Here is a 25,789-nt window from a genome sequence, read left to right as displayed (position 1 = left end):
ATATTTTAATGATCTTCAATGGGATCTTTCATGAGCGACTCTTGAATGAATAGATATCTCTTCATTGGATTTCCTTGAAAAGAGATAGCATTTCACTATATTTTTACGTTACGTATAATCTGAATTTCAATTTATGAAATCATGACTGTATGCGTCCCTTCGGAATTTCGAAAATTCAGGATCTTTCGGATACAAAAATGATGAAAATAATTTAAACTGGTCATTTCTATGATGAACCATAGCAATTTTTAGTGATATTTTTGTAACCAGAAATAAAGCCGCGACTAGACGTTCATGGCCTACTTCGATGTCAATAATTCCTGAATGGACTGTACATTATAATGAATAATCAGTCTGTGATGGTTACAGTGAATAGTATTTTTCAAATTTGATCTATAAAGCTACCGACTAATAAATTATTTTATAATTATGTTTCTACAATAATCATTCCAAGATGGTACAAATTAGAGAAGACGGTGTGTATTAATTCAAATTTTTACCTTCATTGATTCAAGCAATATTGATAACTTTTTCTATCCGATACTTAGAATAGAAAGTATTGATACATAGGAATTCATTCCACTGGTTATCGAAAACTATATAGGTGCTCATGTTCTTGATGTGTTTTTGTATAGGTAATACCTGCAAAAAAAAAATTAATGAGTCAAAATGACTAACAAATATATAGGATTAAATTTATATCATTATTTAATATGGGCGTGTTCGTCATTCACCGGTGAAGATGTATCAACTTGATTCAATTGATGAGATACAAGGCGAAGAGAAACAGTTATCAGATATGTAGTTTTTTTCAGCAATGTAGAGAAATATTAGCGATAGAATTCTTATACAACTACTGGTTTCTAATTAATTAGATTTTATTTGAATTTGGTTTGTAATCGAAATTGGGTTGAGCGATATTGATGAGCTCTAAAAAGAGCAAGGCTGGTCTATCGCTACTCACCTTCGATGACAGCACGTTTTCTTGTGGTTAACTCTCTACCTAGATTTCTGTACTATTGTTATTGTCCACTATTTGTATTCATTTTTGAATATTGTTAGCAAAATATACCATCAGTAGAAGCTGGTTTTTCCATGCATATAGATGCATTCTTGGAAAGTTCGATTTGATATCATAATTCATATATTGGAAAAATGATTTGCGTTGAAATTATCGGGTCGTTCTACATTTTCCTGGCATGTCATATACTAAGTACTAAGATTTGAGTTCAAATTATTGAATTGAGTTAATTGAAGCAAACATCTACATACACAATTCTTTAAAAGAATGACATGAACACATACCTAATTATTTGAACAAGCGCGCAAAAACTCCTCAATTGACATCAATGCTTTCCTTATTTTTAGGTTATCTTGTTGTGCAATGGGATATTTGACAGAAAGTGAGACACTGAATTTAAAATCTCATTTGGTGTTGAGCATTTGAAAGACAGAAAAAGTAAATTCATTGATTTTGTTCCGCGATACTCGGTGCCTTACTAAATTATCAATTTGAACGAATTGATAGCCATCGCAGCAGATCATACAAAGCAATAACCGTATTTCTTTGATATATTTCTTCCTCAATTCAAATTACCAGTTCACTCGCAGGAAAATATTTTTGTGTTGGTGTATGTCTTTTATTTCTGAATGTTTCAACTTTGAATATTTTGTATGTTTGATATATGATTATATTTGTATCATTGACGAATTCACTGCTCTTTTCTTATTGATACATGTTTTTCCGAGTATCTTTTGTTTGGACGTATTATTTGTTTGTCAACTGACAAGGAAGTGTATTAATTTTCATGCAACAATACCTAGTGCTAATAAATATACTTATTTTTAAACAACAACAAATTAATCTATTAGTTTTATGTAAGCCTGCAATGATGATGACCCATTTGTTCAGTTGTCTCGACAGAACACGGTCTTAATCTAACTTATCCATCAAAGCATCAAAAGCATTCGCCTTATTTGCGAGGTACATTGAAGAGCATGGTGCATGACCCGATTGTATTTTATTTATGCATCTGGCGTAACTATAATCTGAAGTTGGATCGACACGTAATCTTAGAAAACAATGTTGAAATTTCAGATATTTTTCGAAGATATTACACACACAATAAAAGATCTCTTGTTTTCTTAGTAAGTATGAAATAAAATTTGATGGATGATGTGTGCTTCCTTTTGAGATTAGAATATTTGATTAGATTCAATTTAGTTTTTCAGAAATTTTTACATAATTCATAGACGTACAAGTTTGCTTCCGCTGTTTTCTTCCGAAATTCGAGGCTTTATTGTGAAAAACTGGTTATAAATTTATGGTTCAAAGTATTGTCCATCGCTGGCCACTACTCTTTCCCATCTTTCGGGAAGCGTACGAATCCGTGTTGAAAACACTGGTCATCTTTTGAAGCGATCCACGAATCTATCCAATTTTTTACTTCTTCATAAGACCGGAAGTACTGGACAGCCAGGCTGTGTGCCATTTATCGAAACAAGTGATAGTCCTAGGAAGCAAAGTCTGGAGATTACAGCGGGTGGGGTAGGACTTCCCATTTCAACGTTACCAAGTATCTCTTGACCAATTTCGCAACATGGGGTCGAGCATTGTCATGCTGTAAAATCACTTTATCATGTCTCTCGTTGTATTGCGGCCGTTTGTCTTTCAATGCTCAAACGCATTAATTGCGTTCACGATCTCCTGTGATTGTTTCAGCAGGTTTTAACAACTCATAATACACTACGCCGAGCTGAGCATGACCTTGGAACCGTGAATTCTATCGCTTCGTTTACAAGATCATTCTCATATGCAATTTATAAGCTATACAATGAAATACCGGAGAATTTTAAATGTATGACTATTTCTGGATTTGGATGAAATTATGTGGAATGGCTGCGTGGAATACGGACATAGATAAATTTGGGTGATGGTAAATTTTCAAGGGTATTCTTAATGAACAGGGATTTAAGTATTTTTTTTCATTTGGGTTTATTGAATTTTTTATGTACGGAATATTTTATGCGGGCATTTCTTCCTTATTGGGATTTTAATGGGGCTTGATTTGAGATCAGTCATACTATCTCAAGATCCGTTCTGCAGAAACATATTAATAAGTGTATAATTACTTATTTTTGCTTGGACTGATATATGCATGTTACCTTTTCATCAATGAATCATTATTATTATTAATATTCGGTTTGGCCATCAACGAAGCATGGCAGGGATATCCCCATGATTTTCTGCGTTTGGGATTATCGTAATGACCCCATTTTTCGTCTCCAGTCACAATGCGATGCAGAAATCCCTTCCGTCCTTGCCTTGCAAGCAGCTGTTCACAAGCAAATAAACGCAGTTCAACATCTCTCGGCTTCAACTCGTACGGCACCCAATTTCCTCGTTTTTCAATAATTCCCATGAATTACAGGCGTTTTGAAATGGCTTGTTGAGTCACTCCCAATGATCTTGCCAATTTTTGATGCGTTTGACACTAGTCTTGATCAAGTAATGCCTCTAATTCTGCATCTTCGAAAACCTTCTCTCTCCCACCGCCATGCTAGTCTTCAGCGTCAAAGTCATCGTTCTTAAAGCGTTGAAACCACTCTCCGTGAGTGTCACGTCCCTTCACTAATTGCGGCCTCACCATAGGTATATGAGAGCATTCGATGAGCCTCATCCGCCTATTTCTTCATATTAAAGCAGAAAATTAAAACCTCCTGTAAATGACGAAAATTCGGCTCGTAAGCTGACATATTTAATCGAGAATAACTTTATGATGCAGACACAAATCGACTAATATTTCGATGTCGTTTACAAATACCTAAGCTTGTATGACATTTACGATCTATTCATTTCGACTACCACTTACCGCTTCAACCATCTATTGCAAAACGGCGGACGAAAGGTTGTACACTTAATATTTTCATTATCTACTCCTAAAAGTAAAGAGAGTAAAATGATAATTTCGGCGTTTTTAATCATTAGGTTGCTATATCTTGCCTCTATGTTGTCATATATTGAATTTTGCTTTGGCTCTTTTCTACTATATTGCATTTCAGAACAATATTCTGTTTGATTGCAATTGACTTCAATCAAGCATATCCCATTGGAAGGTTATTAAGTTATTAACCACTTGTTGAATATTAGGCTTTGGGAGTACTTAAACGAATGGTACCCCTGATGATTATGCCGATTACGGCATTTCGAATACGCACCTGCAAAGTATTGAGAAACGAGTAATGTGTTTCATTATATCCTCTAATAAATGAGAAAGTCATTGGTTTATCACTGAAATGTCAATGACTTCTGTATTTGTTCTTTAGTTCAGTACAGCAAATCTTAATTGCACTTCTCTTATGTGAGCCTTCTGGAATTAATGAATAGATCTTCGGCATTGTCGGGACCTCAGTGAAACGTAGTTGGTGAAATGAACTCAATTATGTTTTTTAAATTCAATTATGTACAGGGTGATTCACTCATCCTGATTATTCCGATTTTTAGGAAAATGGCCGAATATTTATTTTATTCTGTAAACGGCGTTTTTTACAAGTCAATATTGTTGAATTGCGCGTTAAAGACGGCGAGGAAATTTGAACTCCAATTTTTTACTTATAAACATACCTTTTTTTATTACCTATGTCATCCTAAAGATGATTCCATACTTTTTTCTTAATAGCAAATATTTTTTCATTCAAACCGATAGCGATCTGCAGCGTGTTTTATGTTAATTCAATTTTTTTCAGTTGTTTCTATATAGAAGGCTTCTAGTATATAAAACATTTAAATCACAAATAGCTGAATTAAACTTTCACTGAAAATTGAAATTGTTACTATTTGACCAATACTGGCTTTACACGATGCCAACAAGTGAGTTACCTACTAGGTATTCTTTTTTGAGGAAGCTTCAACACAAATAATAAGTACATTTCGATACCTTGGAATTTTTTCACTTCTTCACTAAAATGAGCCTTACACGGTTTGAAATTCAAAAAAAATAAAATGAAATGTTTCGGATGGCATGATAAAGAAGGTTTATGTTCCCGGGAAAAAAATTGACTGCGCCGCGATGCATGACGTCTTTATTTTTACGACTTCTATAAGCATCTCAAATCAATATTGACTTGTACAAATTTACAGAATAAAATATATTCGATCGTTTTTCAGAAATTTGGGTTTACCAAGAAGTGAATCCTCCTATACTTTGAAATAGAATTAAGAAACGGTAACTTCCTTTATAATCGAGTTTTTTGTAAATTGAGCTTTTTAATTGAGATTTCATTCTTCATTTTTTTTCCGGTTGATATAATCAATAATTGTTATTTCTAATAATAATATTAATTCATTTATTTTATTATTAGGAATGGTGATTTTCATAATGAATGTCATAAAATCAGTTATAGTTTGAGATTAAAGCTACAGATAACGAATGAGTGGATCTTTTAAAACGGAAAAAACGGTAGATGGACAATTCTTTACTCCTGCAACATTAGCATTATCGATCCCTTATTGAGAAATATGAATCAAACAAGATGAACATCAAAACACTAGCCTTGTGTAAAGAATAAGCTTCGTGTAGAAAAGAACAATTACAGAACATACTATAAATGCGTCAGAGATAGAGGAAAGTGAATGTTGAATCATTCTGAATATCATTAATACAAACTATGAGTTTTCACATTGAATATTCATTACAGGAGGTAATGTAGAGTTGTTCAGAAGCATGTTTTTTCCTTTGTAGTACTTCTTCTTCCGGAAGGGAGTGAAGAGTTGATGCGAAGTAACATTCATTAGGAATGGAAAATTTCACTTGATGAAAAAATCCTTGTAGACAATTTTCAATACAGTTGCAATTTGTGAATTGTTATTCGTAATCCAATTAAGAAGAATACATAATGGATAATTATATATGATTGATTTCCACTTTGTTATTCAACACACTTGATATTGCATTGACAATCAAGAAGAAAATTGTTATATTCTCTTATATTACAAATACCATGAAGAAAGCAATCTTTGTTAGAATCAGAAATTTTGGGGAATTATAGACGTCATTTTATCTCATTTCCCTTTTTCTTGATTGACAACAATATCGATTCGCAGACAAGTTCCCACTTTCCTGACCAAGTTTTCATAGGTCAAAAGAACGAATATACGGTATGTAAACATTCTCTGTAACCCTGATTCAATCCAAATTATATATTTCAATATACTACTCTGCAATGCTTCAGAGAGTTTCCTGCTTAACATACCGATAGAGACCAATCTTCCCAGAAACGTATAATTTACCCAATTTACCTAATTTGAATTGAATATAAGGAAGAACTGCATCAGTGCTCAGCAGGATTGATTTTCGTTTAAAGCGTACTATCAATCAAACCCGAAGCGGTTGTTACTTAAATAATACAAAGTTGTTGATCTTTGTGATTATACTTTGAATTCACCTGCTCATTTCAATGGCGAAGTCGAAGAAATATGAGTAAATAAAAGAAACATACTATTTCACCCGGAATATTTATAGAAGACCAAAAATTATGCGGGAAATATTTAATTTTCGGTTATTTGCTGATAATATTGATTATACAACTCATGTTCTGATGAACCAATAGAATCCGTAAATTTCTCATAGTTACGGCGTATTGATAAGTGGATATACCCTTGATGACTTGGTATAATCGTTTTGGTTTTTTACCTCCTGCCATCTTGATGATCATTTCCATAGTAACATTCTTGGACGTTCGGCAAAAAAATAAAAGTGAGGCTCAGTGAAATGTCATTGAATTATCAAAATGCAGTGCTTTGGTTATAGTTATTGATATTATTCATTATATAATCGTAACGAATACCAACTCGAGTATAGACAATATATTTCGATTATACGAACCTCTTCACTCGACGTAGTTCGCGAAACACTTCTCGAGTTGCGCTCTCGTGCTTCGCGAACTACGTCTCGTGAATCGGTGTGTTATCGAATATTGTCTCTGCTCTTATTATAACGAGCGTTCATTAAAATTCTTGGTCAAGAGTGCTGTGGAGAAATTCGAGTTGATTTCCTGTGACAATACCATATCACTAACATTTGTTTACATTCTACGAATTTGGGAAGAACTTGTTTATTTGAAGCAAAAACATTGAAACAAGCCGGTTATCGTTTAAATTTGAAGCGCTCGTGAAATTACCTTTGATTATAACCGACAATAATTCAATAATATTTGTTCGATCCATGCAGAACCAAATTTTAATAACCTGGGATAAGGAACAGAAGTGTTAATTTAAGAACATGAAAATTTTTGTTCGATACATTAGCAGCGTTGTTCTATCATTCTCAAATATTGTTCAAAGTTGCACCATGTCTGAAATTTTCCAATTTTGAGCCAGGAATGGTCTTAACGATAGGTTGAAAAATCAAGAAAAAACACGAAAAAACATTATTTGAAGATTATTTTATTCTTCATTCGTCCATCATCAACAATGACGGCGTGGAATACTTCCGACTCTTACCAAAAATCAGAAAAGGCGAATATCTATCCAGCTCAATTTTTCCTATGTTCGACTAATTTTTTTTAATACTATGTCCAAGTATTATGTTTTTTCACACAATGAATATTATAGTTGTAGGTATATACTCCCGAACACCACCATATTATATGACAATCTAATGGATTTTCCTTATCCTGGTTTGAACGTATCAATTTCCACGAATAAGCCCTGCAAAAAGAATGAGGGGGCTGTCCCATTCTTCATACAACAGGAAATGTTCATAGCTCATTTTATTCTTAAATTTTTATACACTTTTATTTATGGAAATAACGAACATCAAGTGTTGTTATAACGGGATTCAAGATATTTGGCTAATCAAGTACTTCAATTATAACCCAGAGCCCGCTCTAGCGTTTCAGGTTTGGAGTTTTGTACTGAGCGAAAAAGCGGGAGACGGGGGTTGATTGATGAATTTCTATTCAGATATATTTAGTGTGGAAAACTCCACACACTCATAAAATGTATTTTAGGAAATAAAAAATGCATCAAGTGTAATTATTTTTTATGGATTGAAATTTTAATCGAATAGATGATTTAGGAATTAACAATAACGTGCTCTACTGAATTCTTATGAATAAGTGATGAACTATATGAACTGAATTCAGGTTTAAGATTCTTCTTCTGAGTTTCGACTATATGAAACGTTTGAGCATTTCATTTTTTTTAAGATGATTAAGTTAAACAATTGGATGATGCGAACGAACCATTATTCTCAATGGATATAACAACAAACGAAAATAGATCTTGCAGGCATTCTCGGTGCAAAGATGTTTGTGATTAGTGATTTTGAAAGGAAAACATGTGAGAAATGAAAAAAAAATTAAATAGGGGAAATGCGGACAAAACGACTTATGAACTTTTGAATTTTTTTAAAAGTGGTGCTGTATAGCTCGGGGTTCCACAGTGATTCAGTTTCTGCTACTGACGATGGTAATCCTGCGAAGAAATTGGTATCCTACTGTCGGTTTCACTGGTGCAATAGCTACAAATGTGTTTACGTCGTTTGAATATTTTTTGTTCACTTGGTTTCTGAATTTCTTCTGGAGAGTGTCATTACGATATTCGTTGTTTTTTTAATATATTTTTGTTGGTGATGTTATTACGTGATAATACGTATAAGTTTGAAGCTGGATATTAGTTTTGTTTTGAAATTATGCTTCAATATCATAAAAAGTATAAATCGGACAAAATGACATAGACTCCTGATGGACAAAACGACATAGTATGTCATTTTGTCCGATACATGTCAAGAAAATATATTTTTGGAAATAATATGGGATTTTGTTGATTGATTTTCACATGGAACTAATGAGCTCATTTTCATGATGCTTTGAACTCATTTTGCACGTACCGTACGAGATATAACATGAAATTCTGGTATGTATCTTGTAAAAAATACGATATCCTTTCCTAAAAATTTTTTCACCACTTCCTCAGTGCCTAGGCATAAGAAAGCCAGAAGCTCGCAAATGCACGTTAACGCCTTATTTTGACAAAACCAAGGCTGAATCTGCTGCGACCATTACACCCAAGAAGAAGAAACAAGAAATTACTGAAACATTATTCAATGTTACAAAAACCCTGTGGTAAAAAAACAAGGCCGTTGAAAAATAAAAAAGTCGTTGACAATGAAGAATTCGACACTGAACCGTTTCAAATTAACAATAAAAATGAGGATGTCGATGACTGCCCCTGCATTTATTGCAATGACGTTTTTTTTCGTTTCATCCCTGGTGAGCAGTAGCTGTGTTGCATGCAGTGTTTTCACTGGGCTTATACATCGTATGCTACTGTCTCGAGAACCAAAACCTTCATATTTTCGAACTTTGCATTCAAATATTATGTTTGTCATTATGTCTATTACTAGTATGTCATTTTGTCCTTAGTATACGGACAAAATGGATTCTGTTAGAAGACAAAATAATTTCTTATATCTTTTATTTTGGTAGTTTAATTCAATTTTCAGCTTATAATACTTAAAAACAATCAACCAAAATTAGTATTTAGCACCAGAATGGGAGTATTATTGAAATAACTAAAAATATATGATTGAAAAACAAAACAGTATGTCATTTTGTCCGAATTTCCCCTATTCTTTATTTTAGGAATCCAGAGTTTTCGGAAAAACTAGAAAATGCCGCCCTCTAATATTTGCCGTCTCTCTCGAGCGAGCCCTGCAGTTACAGGTTCTCCTGCTGAGTTTCAACTCGATAAAATGCTTGAATATTTTGTTTTTTCTTTCTTTAAGATGATTGAGTAAAACAATAGGATGATGCGGATGAACCATTATTTTCAATTCGAATGTGCCTACGCCCACACTAGTGTTAAGGATTACACAGGAAAAAGAAGAATTCCTCTGAGGTTCAACGCTATGCTTAGTCGCATCATGCTCTCACCTCTAGCGAGTGCTTCCATAATTAGTATTTATAAGTATTCAGTGGTATTCATTGAGTAACTATCAGTATTATTACAATTACCTACATTTCTATTCAGTGTTTGTGTTCTCTCGCTTAACAAAGCAAATCGAACAAATAAAAATCATTATCGTATTTTCCTTCATTCACAATCAACATTATGAAGTCCCTTGTACAAGAAGCAACAGTTTTGGTACTTCGAGCCAAATAAAATCATACAACTAGTTAATTTGATATAGAAAATCACAAATCGCAAAATTCGTTGAAATAAAAAAAAATCACATTCTTAAGGATTCTTTAGAAAAGTTAAAAAATGCCGCTCTCTATATTTTCCGCCCCGGCAAAATGCTGGTTTGCCAGCCCTACAGCGACCCTGATGTAACCTGTTCCAAATTGTATTGGTACCATTTTTTTCTGTAGTATCTAGACGGCTTCTTTCTGCAAGGGGACATTCGAAAGTGAAAGGACAAATGATAAACAATCCGTCACAGTTGGTTAGTTTTGAAATGTAGAAACTTTATTGGCAGTAATAGAATACAAGTAATAATCCACCTTTGATGATATCGAATTTCGTACGAAATAAAAGTAATCCATTCCTAGTTGTAACGCATGGTGGATCGCAAAATAAAGAACGAAGTCGATGCTATTACAACGTTGTAATAATGATGAAATTACATTATGTTGCGGAGATATGGATAGGCGGCTAAGAACGAAACTTTCTACTTGACAGCGTGTGTGACAAATTGACGGTCGACACACATAAAACCATAGAGGTGTAGATACCATTAAGCACGATGTAGGTATTATTCTTCTTTCCCATGAAGGTATCAGTAAATCTTTGGTTTAATTATTATGTTCTGCAATTTGTTACAAGTCTGTGGATTTTTCTGTAAAATGATGGGCTATAAGAGCATCGTAGTTCTTTTTTTTTTGAACAAAAATACAATTTTGAAAATCTTGTTTCAGTTAAATATTCCACATATCTATACATATATACATACATATACAGGGTGTTTCCAGATCATACGTGAACCTTGGAGGACGTATTAGTATAGCTCATTTGCTGAGCCATATTTTAATAGTTTACGAGATATTCGAGTTCTTGTGATTTATAATATATTTCTCACCTCACTTTTTTTTTTTGATCAATTTTTTTTTGCATTGACTAAATTGGATTATAATTTTGGATTATTTTCGTGGCTAGCGAGAAGTCTGAACCTAACACCGTTTGAATAGACGAAGTAGCGAGATGATTGAAAGTATATTTCAGGTGGAAAGTTACTGTTTTTGGTTGAATCGATCAACTGTAATTCTACTAAATTGGGATAATGAAACACCGGATTTCTTAACTCATATATTGAATTTGGCTGTACAAGTTATGTGTTATGTGATCGATTCAACCAAAAAGAGTGAGAATTTTTTTTTTTTAATTCTGTCGAAAACTGTTGATTTTCAGTTACCAATGAATTTAGCTCAATCGACAGCAAATGAGTGATACTAACACATTCTTTAAGGTTCAAGTCTAATTTGGAAACACCTTGTTTATGATTTTGGATAAGTAGACCAAATAATAATAGTATTCGTATTCGAAAAACCAAAAACCCAAATTCGAATTATTCATTGATCCTGTAAATCATGCAGAGTTAAACAGATTTTAACGGTTAGTACAAAGATACTAAACATTTCATACTATTGTTCATTACGTATTTTCCGATGGAAAGAATTATTGATAGAATTATTGAAATGCTGCTAAGACAACTGGATATGTTAGATGTGCAAAATATGAATATAGCAAATCACAAGGAAGTTTTGAACATCAAGACATTGAAAAAAAGGTTTATGACATGGTTGATCAAAAATGGTCTGAAGGTATCCGATTTATTCAGTCAATGAAGAATAGAGCTTATCACCATCACGGAATTAAAAGATCGCCGTACCAGGCAATGTTAGGTTCTGATGTAAAGGTCGGGCTGAGATCATCTAATTTGTCCATGTGCTCAATGTTGCTCATTGTTCCCATTATGTCAATTATTAAAATAAATTTTTTGAATTCTATGTTCTCTACGTTCCTTCTTATTATCTGTAGACAGAGTCATATTATATTCATGTAATTTTAGAAATAAAAACTAGTAGAACAATTTCCACCCAAGGTAACCAACCTCTATAGGTTAATCTTAGTAATAGCTATGAGCTACCAGGGGTTGGTTGGATCTTGGATCTAGTTGTAGCCGGTATAATATTTGCTAAACCTGGTATCAGCCACTAGGGTTTGGTTGGACATAGCTAGATCTAGTTTCAGTAGTTTCACCCGAAAACAATCAGCTCATAGTAGAGAAGAGTGACCAATATGAAAGATGAGTGATAATGTCAAAACTAAAGGAAAGTGATAAAATCCTATAATACCAATTGACCAACTTTTCGTAACTGGATATTCTTCATATGTTTAAATTTTTAAATGATCGCCGTGTAGTCCTGTTTTGAAGGGAAATGGGCATATAAAGATTAGTTCCTCATAATGAATGGAAAATCCATTTCTAACGTTTACCTAAACTTGGATGGCTTGTCAATTCCTTCAATTGATTTTGATAATTGATAAAAATATTGAAGAACATAAAAACTATAACCTTTAAGCCAGGTAGAAAATAAATTGATTCATTGCTTTCTATGTTTGCCTTTAATCAGGTACAGTATTTCTCCTCAATTAATTAGTGGTGGAAAGTTACTTTTAAAGACAAAAAATATCCTCATCATCCAATGTTGGATAATGTTTGAGGTATCAAAAATCTAAATTTAATTTTTATCTAAATGTTATCTTTAGATGAAACGAAAATAATAAAACTCACTACAAGAAAGTGTGTCGACGAAGACGAAGTAATCCTGATAACGCATCATAGAAAGTCCGAACTTACCACATTTACTAACCAAACATCGACTCAAATACAAACGTTTGTTCGAATAATACAATGTTTGTTTAAATTCTCTAGACTCAATTCATCGTCCCGTGACAAACTGAATAGGTATTGAATTTAAATCTAACGTGATCTGTGAAACTGTAACGAGGAGAATATGGCTGAGTTGATGAAATTAAAAGGAGAAAAACATCAGTTATACAGGGTGTATATGAATAGTTGCGAAAAAATTTGGGAAGCGATTCCTTTTTAAAAAATTGGCTGGGTATAGTCGGTATGTTAGGTAATTTTTTTCGATATTCTGTTCCAATTACCTTTGGATCTGATGACAAAATGTTACAATTTTGCAAGATTTCAGATCTTTTTATATAACCACTAAAAATGTCAACTTATTTGGATATGCTGTCACTGAAATATTGAGTATTTTTTTCGATATTCTTCCAATATTCCTATTATACTTTTCTCTGGTTCTAATGAAACAATTGACATAAAAATTTTGCATGATCATGTTACATTTAAATGCGGAATTTCATTTCAATTTTTCAAGTGTCATATTTACGAATCTCCATAGTGCGATTTTGCCTCGTTAACTGAAGCATTCGAGATCCTAATCGGAACATTTCCGGTTCCTAGACTCTAAGAGTATTTTGCGAATCGACGGACATACTCGAATTGGTCCAAAAATTCGTCAACAATGGGGAGAACCTTATCGTTGGACACCTTTTTGAGCTCAAATAAAAAATTAAATTAAAAATACAGACATCATGACGTGGCAAGACGGCTTAAAAAACGGAAATGACTAATGGAGTAATTTACAGTCATCAAACATTTTTCTTCAATTAGTATGGTTCCACTTCTCATCATACAGTTTTAAAGATCATCAACGTATTTCGCTGTTAGTACGTTATTATCAGAATATTTCACCTAATCTATGGATTAAAGTACAGGGTGGGCAAATTTCGATGTTTTAGCACTACAACTTTTGAACCAGAGGAGATAGACAAAATCTGATACCCACTTCTCGATCTCTTTTTCTGAGAAACTAAAAAGGGTAGTTTTGGTTTTTGGCCACCTTCTTTTGTTTTCGAGTTATAAGCGAAAATTGGAAAAATGGCGAAATCGAAAAACAGTTATATCTCCGCTAATACTGATGATAGAGCTCTGAAATTAAAACATTATACAGGCACTTTTTTACGTAGAATACAGTAGCGTGCTCGTATTTTCGAAAGGGGTTCTCAATTACGGAGCTATAACCCAAAGTTATGTTTTTTTTAATGGGAACCCTAGATTTTTGTGCCATTTTCTGAAAGCTTAATTTTTCCTGATTTCAAAAATATATAACATCGTATGATTCGGATCAATATAAATAATAGAAAATGGCCAAAAACCTCTTTTCACCTAAGAGTCTCAATATTTCTATGGTTTCAACTGTTGATGAACACAGAAAAATTGAGCTTTCTATAACAAGAGCAGTGTCCTTCCGTCAATCTGATTATTTCTATGCTTTTCACTTATTTCTACAAAATTCGAATCTAGATATGTTTTATAAATTTTTTATCTAAAAATTGATTTGGAAATAACGGAGAAACCACAAGATCGAATTTTTCAATCGAAAGAGTTGTATTGAGATGCATTTATCAGGAGATTATTTACATAGGTCTCCAGAATCAATACGCACAAGTACCAATCCATTTTAAACAGCATATGAAACAATGCATATCTGATTGAACTCAACATTTTAATCACGAAGGGACAAACAAGAAATAATATTTAACCTAATAATGACAACAATTTATTGCACAATGCACAGTGGAAACCTATTTTCGATATTTCAATAGATGAATATTTGAAACTGTGTTCAAGCTACCTAGGAAACTTTTTCCAAGTTCGTTTATCTTTTCGCAACTATTTGTATAAAATAAATATAGATTCGAATTTTGTAGAAATGAGTGAAAAGCATAGAAATAATCGGATTGACGGAAGGACACTGCTCTTGTTATAGGAAGGCTCATCAACAGTTGAAACCATAGAAATATTGAGACTCTTGAGTAAAAAAAAGTTTTTGACCATTTTCTGTTATTTATTTTGATACGAATCATACGATGTTATATATTTTTGAAATCAGGAAAAATTAAGCTTTCAGAGAATGGCCCAAATATCTAGTGTTCCCATTTAAAAAAACATAACTTTGGGTCATAGCTTCGTAATTAAAAATCCTTTTGAAAATACGAGCACGCCACTGGATTATACGTAAAAAAGTGCCTGTATGATGTTTTAATTTCAGAGCTCTATCATCAGTATTAGCGGAGATATAAATGTTTTTCGATATCGCCATTTTTCCAATTTTCGCTTATAACTCGAAAACAAAAGAAGGTGGCCAAAAATGAATACTACCCTTGTTAGTTTCTCAGAAAAAGAGATCAAGAAGTGGGTATCAGATTTTGTCTATCTCCTCTGGTTCAAAAGTTGTAGTGCTAAAACATCGAAATTTGCCCACCCTGTACATATAACATTTAAAAAGAGTTTAAATATTTGGAGTGAGTATTTGGAGTTCGCTCAATAAATGTTGAATGTGTGGGTCAGAATTTGATTTGATGCACTCTCGAGCTTGGTTTAGAGTTAGAGGTGAATTATTTTCTCTGAAAATCAAACTACTGATAGACAACAAAAACTTTTTCCAGCGTAACATTATCGTATATTCGCTAAGATTTTTATACTTCCTCGGTTACGGAAGAATGAAATCTAATAATAGATATTCCCATAACACTATTTAGCTATAGCGTTTCACTATCTAAAAACTATCAGTCATAAAAGCTTTCTCTTCAACAGACCGGTATGACCTAAGGGCTGTACAATTAATGAAAAATTAAAATATCTTTCAAACAACCAGTGAAAGCTAATCTTTACCTTTGGCAGACAATCTAGTCGACTGAAACCACAAAGAGAATCCAAATGAAAATAAATACCTAGTCGAGTGATCAATTTAAGAATGGTAAATGGAAAACGGCGACGGTTATGATCCACAACACCATATCCGACTTCATCGCCAAAGATGTAGAAAGCAACCAACTCTTAGTGGTCGAACCTTGTAGTCATGCCTATTTTGGTAGTCTTATATCTTGTTTTTGCTGGAAAGAGTAGGCGAACTCCGAACACCAAAAAATGGTTCGTGAGACTTCAACAACTAATCAATTAAGTTAATACTTGTCGAATCACCATTTGAAAACTGAGAGAAGTATACATTTGCTATCCCATTCATATCTTTACAGGGTGCATCATAACTATGTGCAACACTTTATCACATGCTGTATAAGTGTATCTTATGAAATTTCAAATGTTACACGAGGGTTATTATTTCCTCACTCAGATTATCAGGAGAAAATTCGAGTAAAGCATCGCTCGAGGTGTTAAAAATGTTGGTGACATTGCGCTCTCGGAGAATACATATATGAATAGAGGGATATATGAGATGTGATGTGATGCCCATTTCACAAATACATATTAAATTTCAACCCAGTCGGATATGTTTCTACAGAAATATTGGGTACTTCTTTTCATCTTGAATTTTCTCGTTAAACGATCTGCATGAAAAGATCAGGCATCAGTCTGTTGGAAAAATTATCACCGATTAATTTTTCTGATTTTTTCGTATTTTGTAGAGTATGACCTGCTGAATAAGAAAGTCTATGGATCCAACTCAATCATATGACTAGGTTTAGACATACAGGGTGTCGAAGTTGGAAAATAGCATTTCTTTAAAGTACGAGTAACATTTCTCGTAGGATAACATCTTGAATGTAACACTATTTCGCGACAAATATTGCTTACCCATAATGCCCTCCACTCACGAAGCGTTTCTTCCAGCGTTTGGTAGCAAGCGCCGAAGAGATTCCAGTCGGGCAGTCAAGTTCATACTCTGATTTACACTTGTACGGCCGTGTCCCGAGCTGTCTGAATGGAATCTCTTCGACGCTTGCTACCAAACGCTGGAAGAAACGCTTCGTGAGTGGCGGGCATAAGGTAACAATTTCAAATTGGTTTTTAATAAAAATAATTCTTAGATACGGGGTGAGTCGAACATTATTCAAAATGAAATTTGTTGAGTTCATAATTCAACCTGCAATTGATGATTTGTCCGTGGAATGTATTTCATTATACAGTGACAAAATAACAATAAGTAAAAATCTATGTGTCTCTTACCGAAATTTTCATTATATACACTTTAGTTTTAACGATCGCCCCTCTTGATATGGGTTTACCCTGTGTATCTCCAAAACTGATCATAATAAAGCCAATACTTTTAGTCATAATAATAGTGTACTCGAACTAAGAGTGATGACAAAAAATTTGAAAATTCTACTTACAACTTTTTCAATTACAGAGTTTTACTCACTCCGTATCGAACAAAAATTTTCATTTAAATCTTTCAAAATTAACTTATGGGTAAGTAATGTTTGTCGCGCAAAAGTGTTTCATTCAAGATATTTTCCTACGAGAAATGTTACTATAGAGAAATACCATTTTCCAACTTCGACACCTTGTATTTCGAAAACACCTTGTATTTCGACACCTTTTATTTGTCATGAGATTGAATTGGACCAATGGACTTTCTTGTTCGGGAGGTCATATTCTACGAATCTACAACATACGAAAAATCCAGAAAAAGTTTCAAATTGTTATTGAAAACGCAAATTTTTAACTTGGTCGAATTAATCGTCATTGAAATTTCAGGTTTTTGTTTCAATATTCTGCTGGTTGCTATACCTACCATTATATATTTGCTATAGTTGCTATAGCTTGCTATTCAATCCAAACAAAAGTTTTCATCAATATCAAATGTCATTTAGGTCGAATCTATGGTCACTGAATTATTAAGTTTTTATACGATATTCTTTTTGAGTTTTTCTGATTATGAACACGCGATGAACCTGAATGCATAGAATTGTTATTTCATTCAACATCTTATTGCAGAATTGCATTTCCATTGAATTGGGAGATTTGAAATTATCCAAAATTTAGGAACTGGATTCGAGATCCTGAAAATTTCATTTGATTCCGTTGTCTTTCCATTTTCAGAGCACACAAACATTTTCTCGCTTCAGTTTGATGAATTTTAAGCTTCTATGCGTTTCACGTTCCACATACTGAATCAAGTCCTGTTATGGTGTATTCTGATTGAAGATTCGCGAAAACTGTATACTATGCATCCTCAATATTGCCGACGTCCAGATTCAGTCGACGTACTGGAGGTATTTGACTATATCCGTTATCTCTTCAGTATTCAATAGATCAGTCGCTCTCTCCCACACAGTTCTTTGTTCTCATTACATGCATCCTCATTTTTAACTTCGACCAAATTGTTCTTCAAAGATATCCTATGGAACGTCTAGATCTAGAACAATAATGGATGTTTTTTGAGTTTGCCCTCAGTCGACTAATTGGGGTAACTCTGGCTTTCATATACCTGGCCTCGTAGGTTTTGCATGAACAGTATAAAGGGTGTTTTTTATGGCTATAGAACTTTAAATTGCAATAAAACAACGATGGATTATTCGAGTGAGATGAATTTTATTTATCCGCAAGATAATCTTGTGGCATTACATTTTAAATATGATTTCTGGCATATGACCGCCACGGCTGACTCGGATGTAGTCCAAACTGGACGTCCAATTTTCGATGACTTTATCCAACATTTGTGGCCGTATATCGGCAATAACACGACAAATGTTGTCTTCCAAATGGTCAAGGGTTTGTGGCTTATCCGCATAGACTAATGACTATACATAGCCCCACAGAAAGTAGTCTAGCGGTGTTAAATCACAAGATCTTGGAGGCCAATTCACAGGTCCAAATGTGAAATTAGGCGGTCACCAAACGTGTCTTTCAATAAATCGATTGTGGCACGGGCTGTGTGACATGTTGCGTCGTCTTGTTGGAACCACAGCTCCTGGACATCATGATTGTTCAATTTAGGAATGAAAAAGTTAGTAATCATGGCTCTATACCGATCACCATTGACTGTAACGTTCTGGCCATCATCGTTTTTGAAGAAGTACGGACCAATGATTCCACCAGCCCATAAAGCGCACCAAACAGTTAGTTTTTCTGGATGTAACGGTGTTTCGACATACACTTGAGGATTAGCTTCACTCCAAATGCGGCAGTTTTGTTTTTTGACGTAGCCATTCAACCAGAAGTGAGCTTCATCGCTAAACAAAATAAAATGGACGTAGTTTGTGATACGCATTTCGCACAGAACCATTATTTTCGAAATAAAATTGCACTATTTGCAAGCGTTGTTCAGGCATGAGTCTATTCATGATGAATTGCCAAACCAAACTGGAAATATTTGACTTTTCCAGGCACACTGAATTGCTTCAAAATAGTGAAGACAAAAATATGTCGAACACCAAACAAGGTGTGCTCAATCCACCAGAATGTACCGGGTTTTTCACCATAATTTGACCTCCCCTTTAACTTTGTTACTAAAAGAGGTAGAAAAAAATTTTTTCTACAAAAGTTGCACGAAATCGACTGGTGTTTTTTAAAATGATTTCAAAAAAATGAATTTTATACAGGGTGGGCAACATATTGATAGCAATTTCATTCTTTCAAATGGAACATCCTGTATATTTTTCGATAATTGACTAGCTCTTTTCTCCCTGATTTCGAATATATAACATATGTTTGGTATATCTCTCTTATTCTGAGTACCATAGAGTTTCAAATTTTCAACAACCACCTGGCATGCTCTGTAATCAGTTTTGAAGTGATAGGCTGCGATAACTCGAAATTCTTTTTTTTTTGAGTTAAATCGTTGGCAACGATATGATATACGTTTTTCACTATGAATTGGAAGATTTGATTTGGATGTGACAGTATTTCAAATTTTTCCTCTTTCTGTGTATGAAACGTATATCGTTGCCAACGGGATAACTCAAAAAAGAGCATTTTGAATTATCGCAGCCTTCCACTTGAAAACTGATTACTTAGCTTGCCAGGTGGTTCTTAAAATTTGAAACTCTGTGGTACTCAGAATAAGAGAGATAGGCCAAACATATGTTATATATTCGAAATCAGAAATATAGAAAAATATACAGGGTCTTCCATTTGAAAAAATGAAGTTGCTATCAATATGTTGCCCACCCTGTATATTATTCATTGTTTGAAATCATTTTAAAAAACACTAGTCGATTTCGTGAAACTTTTGTAGAAAACATTTTTTGTACCTCTTTTAGTAACAAAGTTGAAGGGGGGGGGGTCAAATTAAAGTGAAAAACCCGGTACAGTCAATTCACAATGCAATAGATAGACTAGAGACATGTATCATCAACCAAAATTATAGTATATTACATACCGAGTGGGAAAGTGATCTATTACTGCCAAGCGCCAAGGTAGCATGCCGTGGTGCAAAGCGCCGAGGTATGCTGCAGAACGATTTTCCTCGAAGTTTTTATACTATATTTCTCACAATCTATCACATGAATAATTTGATTTTGATAACAATTATTACTTGCATTGATTTTCATTATGATATTACAAATTATATCCAAACCATTTATTAGTTCATTACTTGGTTACATAAAAAGTTAGTAGATTCAACCATAGATTGGATCTGTCAAAAATGGCTATGATCATAGATAAATTAGGTGACAAAATTGGTAATACTATGCGCAGGTGAGGAAAATGACCCCTACAACCTAGAAACCATTTTCAGGATGTATTTGGATCAAGAATATCGTGGTTAATTCGATTGCTTGTTAGAACTGTCAAAAAATTTTCAGAGCGATTTTTATTTGAAAAAATCAAAGCTTCAGGTACTATAATATGGATTTATCTAGAATAATTAGGAGTGGTAAAACTGGGGCCAATACTAAAATAATCATTACATTTAATCATAGTTACGAATTATCATGCATGAATTATTTATGAGTAAACTGATATAGACAAACAAGGAGTAGTAAATATCACTTTTGACATTATTCTATCCAGACATTAAATGATCATGAATTTGAATATAGGTACAATGGATCGCATTTCTATTCAATAAGGAAATAAATATATGGACGCCTTCGACCAATTCGAGAGGAGGAGAACATGACTAATAACACGACCGACTTGGAGGGGGTGTTCCGTTCTATGGTGAAAAATAATTAATTGTTTTCGATATCATACCCAAAATTATAATTTGGGGTTGGATACCTCGAATATTCTCACGGTAACAATTTTGATTGTATTCAGGGGTGAAAGAAGGTTTATATGGTAATTGGAATTTATACAACACTTCATCAATTGGTATCAAGTGATCAAGAAAAGATAATACTTCAAACTGAGAATTAAATAAAATAGCATGTACCTACGTTCCTTGAGGAAAACACGGAAAATTTTGATACCATGATTATGTTACGAAATATTTCAGACAAAACCTATTACAAAATCTTATGATGAATAATGCTTTTCGAAACTGGGGATAGGTAGGAACGAGTATCTACTTATTTCAAAATGAATTTTCAAAAATTTATAAATACCAAAAATACTGCTCTTCAAACGTTAGGGAACTAGGAATTTTTCGAACACTCTCATAAAATTTTCTGAAAATGTATATGTAACAATGTACATAATTTGACCCCCCCTTCAACGTTGTGACGAAAAATTTTTTTTACAAAAGTTTCACGAAATCGGCTAGTATTCTTTAAAATGATTTCATAAAACGAAATATATACAGAGTGGGCAACATAATGATTGCAACTTCATTTTTTAAAATGGAACACCTTGTATATTTTTCTATATTTGACAAGCTCTTCTTCCCCTGATTTGGAATATATAACATATGTTTGGCCTATCTCTCTTATTCTGAGTACCACAGAGTTTCAAATTTCAAGAACCACCTGGCAAGCTAAGTAATCAGTTTTCAAGAGGAAGGCTGCGATAATTCAAAAAACCCTTTTTCGAGTAATCTCGTTGGTAACGATATATGACATACGTTTGTCACTGAATGAAACTTTTCATCGAATATGCACTACACAGAAGCGGAAAAATTTGAAATATTTTCACTTTATGTGAAGAACAATAAAAATAAGAAAGCTACAAGGAGAGAATAATATATGGAGTTGCATCCAAATCATCGAATTCCAATTTACAGTGAAAAACGTATGTCATATGTATGCCAACGAGATAACTCAAAGAAGGGCATTTTGAGTTATCGCAGCCTACCACTTTTAAACTACTGAGCATGCCAGGTGGTTCTTAAAATTTGAAACTCTGAGGTACCCAGAATAAGAAAGATAGATCAAACATATGTTATATATTCGAAATCAGGGGAAAAAGAGCTAGTCAAATATAGAAAAATATACAGGGTATTCTATTTGAAAAAATGAAGTTGCAATCAATATGTTGCCCACTCTGTATATATTTCGTTTTGTGAAATCATTTTAAAAAACACTAGTCGATTTCATGAAACTTTTGTAGAAAACATTTTTTTGTACCTCTTTGTCCTCTTTTAGTAACAAAGTTAAAGGGGGGGTTAAATTATGGTGAAAATCCCGGTACATAAAAACACATAGGTAGTTTTTTTTTTCTTTTCTTATTTTACTATGCTACTTAAAGCAATTATTTAAAAAAAATAAATATATGATACATCAATTTTTCTTTTATCTGACCTTTGGAGAGCAGCATATTTAACTGTTTCATCATAAATTTAATATACTAAGAATTTCAGAATATTTCCGAAGTTCCTATATTCAATGCATATAGGTTTGGATCTTTTAAGATTCATGCTTTATGATTAATAGATCGTATTTGTATATGGTTGTTCTAGCGACGAAGTTACAGACTTTGTCCCAAACTCTTCCTAGATTCCACACATTTCAAAATGTAAACTCTCAAAAATTCCAGAAGGTGTACATTTGTAACCTCGAATGATTTCGAAGGCTTATACAAAGCATAAAACGAAACATAGAAAATGAATTAAATCATTAATTATTTATGTTCAACATTTCTTTGTTATACCAAATTTCCTACTTCAATGTGAGACCATACAATAATACTCAATAATAATAAAATTTATTTACAATAATTTACAGTTTGTGAGGTGTAGAAAAAGCGGGTGTTGTAGGTACTCCAAATTTTTAAAATGGCTTCCCATGACTTCCCATTGACTTTTCAATGACTTTCCTCGATTTTCCATGATTATAATCAACCGAAGTTTCGGTTAAAATCAGATTATCTATTTTTCAAGAATCAAGGATTTCAGAAGAAGAAAAAATGAAAAATAAAAAGTAAAAAATTATTTTCAAAAATAACCCTTCAATACGTGGTTGTTCCTGCAACTTGGAAAAAATACTGATAACAAGTTTCGTGTTATGTCGACCCGAGAGTTGTACCATAAGGGGTGTTTACCCCCACTTTTAAAACGCGAAATTCCTCTAAATAATACACATTTTCTTAATCAATGGGGGGTTAGGTCCCCAATAATATCCCCGCTCGTTACGCCTATGACAGAGAAAAATGTTATAAAATTTTAATTTCCTGATAAAACTCAAAGAAAAAGTCTCCAAATATCCCAGAGCTCCTTTTCTGAAATAATCAGATATCAGAAAGCAATCATAGATATCTTAATTCGTTTTCAAGTTACAGGGCGTTTCTGAAAAATGACAATGGTAACACATCAGATAAAAAGATTACCGTTTTAGAGATATGGGGCAAAGTTGGTGTTACTTAAATGGAACACCCAATATTTTTCAACAATGTTCTTTGTCCTGAGATTTGACGAAGCATCCTGTTATTGGTTTTTCAAAAATGTTATCCGTTTCAAAGATATTGAATGTTTTGACATGATTGTATTGATGGGGCACCTAATATATAAATATTTTTCATTTACAAAGCTTATATACTAAAAGAAACAATATTGAAATTCATATAATGTTTGTAACATAATTCGTGAAGTTCCTTCAATCCCATCAACATTTAATTTACTATTAACAAATAGAATCAAATAACAAGTACCTCAGTACAATTCTTTTAAGTGTTACAACTTTTGTATGGGTATTTTTTTCTTTAAACTTTAATTCGATACCTCAACAAGGATACCTATCTATAAATTACATTTGCAGGCATAATTATTAAGAATGACTTCTCCACCTGAATACTTATATTGTTTCATTGTCTTTATCATCTGATCTAACAATTGTCGTCTGGAAATTGTATAGCTACCATTAGAATCGTTGACGAATGGAATGGGCGACCGGAACTGCATGTCGATCAACCGACCTTAGCAGGTGGTTTTTATAATGCATGGTTAAGGGCCTTGTTCCGATGTTATTCAGTTTCAGTCAGCTGAGTCATCATAAACAATAGATCTCTAAATATAAATTTGTCGGCTATCCAGCAAAATTCAATGTTATTCACAGTGGTTTATCAACTTATAATATACCAAATTTTGCGGCTGATAATATGTTATAAAATATGCAGCATTGAGAAAAATTTGCCGTGAGAATTAAACCTGACATGATTTGTTCTGTACGCTGAGATTTTTCTGAGGAGGAAAAATGTTGAAAATTTCAAGGAAGATTGAGATTCGTTTATGCCCAAAATCCGTAAAAGTGGCCGTTCGAAATATTATTTTGCTATTGATTTCAAAAGTACAAATGCGATCGAAATGAAATTCTGCATTTGGATGTTCAATAACCGTTTCAAGCGCCCTGCGCAATTTCATGTAAAATGCCTCACCAGTACCATAGAAAATTAGGGGAGGGGATAAGAAAAATATCTCAATACTTCCTTGAAAAGAACCAACCGGGTTGAGAATTGAAGAAGTACCCAATATTTCGGTAAGAGATCCGACTAGAATGACCAGATAGACGAATTCTATGTCCGAGCTTTCCTGGAGTTTTTGATTTAAAAAACGTAATTTCGTTTGTTTTGAAACCAAATAGGCTCTCTGAACTGAAAATACTGAAAAAACTTTTGAGAACTACGTCGTCTTTTTACTATAAAGCTTCCTGAGCTTCGTATAGGCCGTTTTTTGATGAAATCGATGAAATTTCCTTCGTTAAATTTGGAAAGGCGATTTTAAGTTAAAAAAATACGACTGCATATGAAATTGAAAGATGCCTGGGAGGAATAACAGAAAAAATTTAAAAAAAAATCAGTGGAATTAGTCAAAACGACGGCACTGAGAGTGAACAGGCAATAGCGGAAAGTAACAGGACATAGTCCTAACGTAAAATGAAAAGATATTTGCTGATGTTAACGAGCGGATCCTAGTCAAACAATGTATTATACTCTATTTTTAAAATATCTCTATTTTGCATTATTTCCCGTTCCATAATAAATTGCTTTTTAATATTAATATATGATAATTAATAAATCATCATATATATAACATACTTCATTGAATTGCTGATATATTTTCACCCCAAGAATGGTTATATTGATAATTTTATCAATATAACCGATATAGAAATAGTTATATTTTTATCAATATAACCATTCTTGTGATGAAAATATATCAGCAATTCGATACAGTATATGTTTTATACGTCTTTTAAGTTTAGAAATGAATTTCCTTATATTACAGTGAAAATATACATATTCCTATGCATATACAATTTTAAGGTATTTTTAATTAATTTTGTTCAATGCATCCAAAGTATTATGCAAAATAGATCTTCAGATCAAGGTTCATGCGAGGTCGGATGATCTTCCGCCCCTTCTCTAATATAGTCTAAATCCAAAATATTATTAATTTTTTGAGAAAATTTCACTATCTACAAATTGTATTTGATCTATTTCTGGTAGCTATCACCATTACAGAAGTAGACAAAAACATTAATAAAAAAATGACCTATGACTTTTAATAGAAAACCACGCACTAGATCGATGGGGACTTTTGATAAGGCATTTCTCATGACCTATATACATATAAG

At 33.1% G+C, this 25,789-nt stretch overlaps 1 protein-coding gene across 2 annotated transcripts in view; it reads right to left on the bottom strand.

Moving 5' to 3' along the window:
- Positions 1 to 25,789, bottom strand: part of LOC123673707 (ras-GEF domain-containing family member 1B-like) — a 200,457-nt gene that overhangs the window by 164,895 nt on the left and 9,773 nt on the right. Inside the window, exon 1 of one of the 2 annotated variants that reach the window (XM_045608331.1) lies at positions 501 to 521. The exons of the other annotated variant lie outside the window; for it this stretch is intronic. Coding sequence (XP_045464287.1) covers positions 501 to 506 — 6 coding nt within the window. The 5' untranslated portion in view covers positions 507 to 521. Of the gene's footprint in view, positions 1 to 500; positions 522 to 25,789 lie in introns of those variants that run through there. 2 annotated transcript variants of the gene reach the window in all.

Source organism: Harmonia axyridis, chromosome 2, assembly GCF_914767665.1.
Source record: "Harmonia axyridis chromosome 2, icHarAxyr1.1, whole genome shotgun sequence".
In the NCBI taxonomy this organism is placed as follows: Eukaryota; Metazoa; Arthropoda; class Insecta; order Coleoptera; family Coccinellidae; genus Harmonia; species Harmonia axyridis.
Note: the sequence above shows the minus strand (reverse complement) of the source record. Positions and strands in the feature narration are given on the sequence as shown.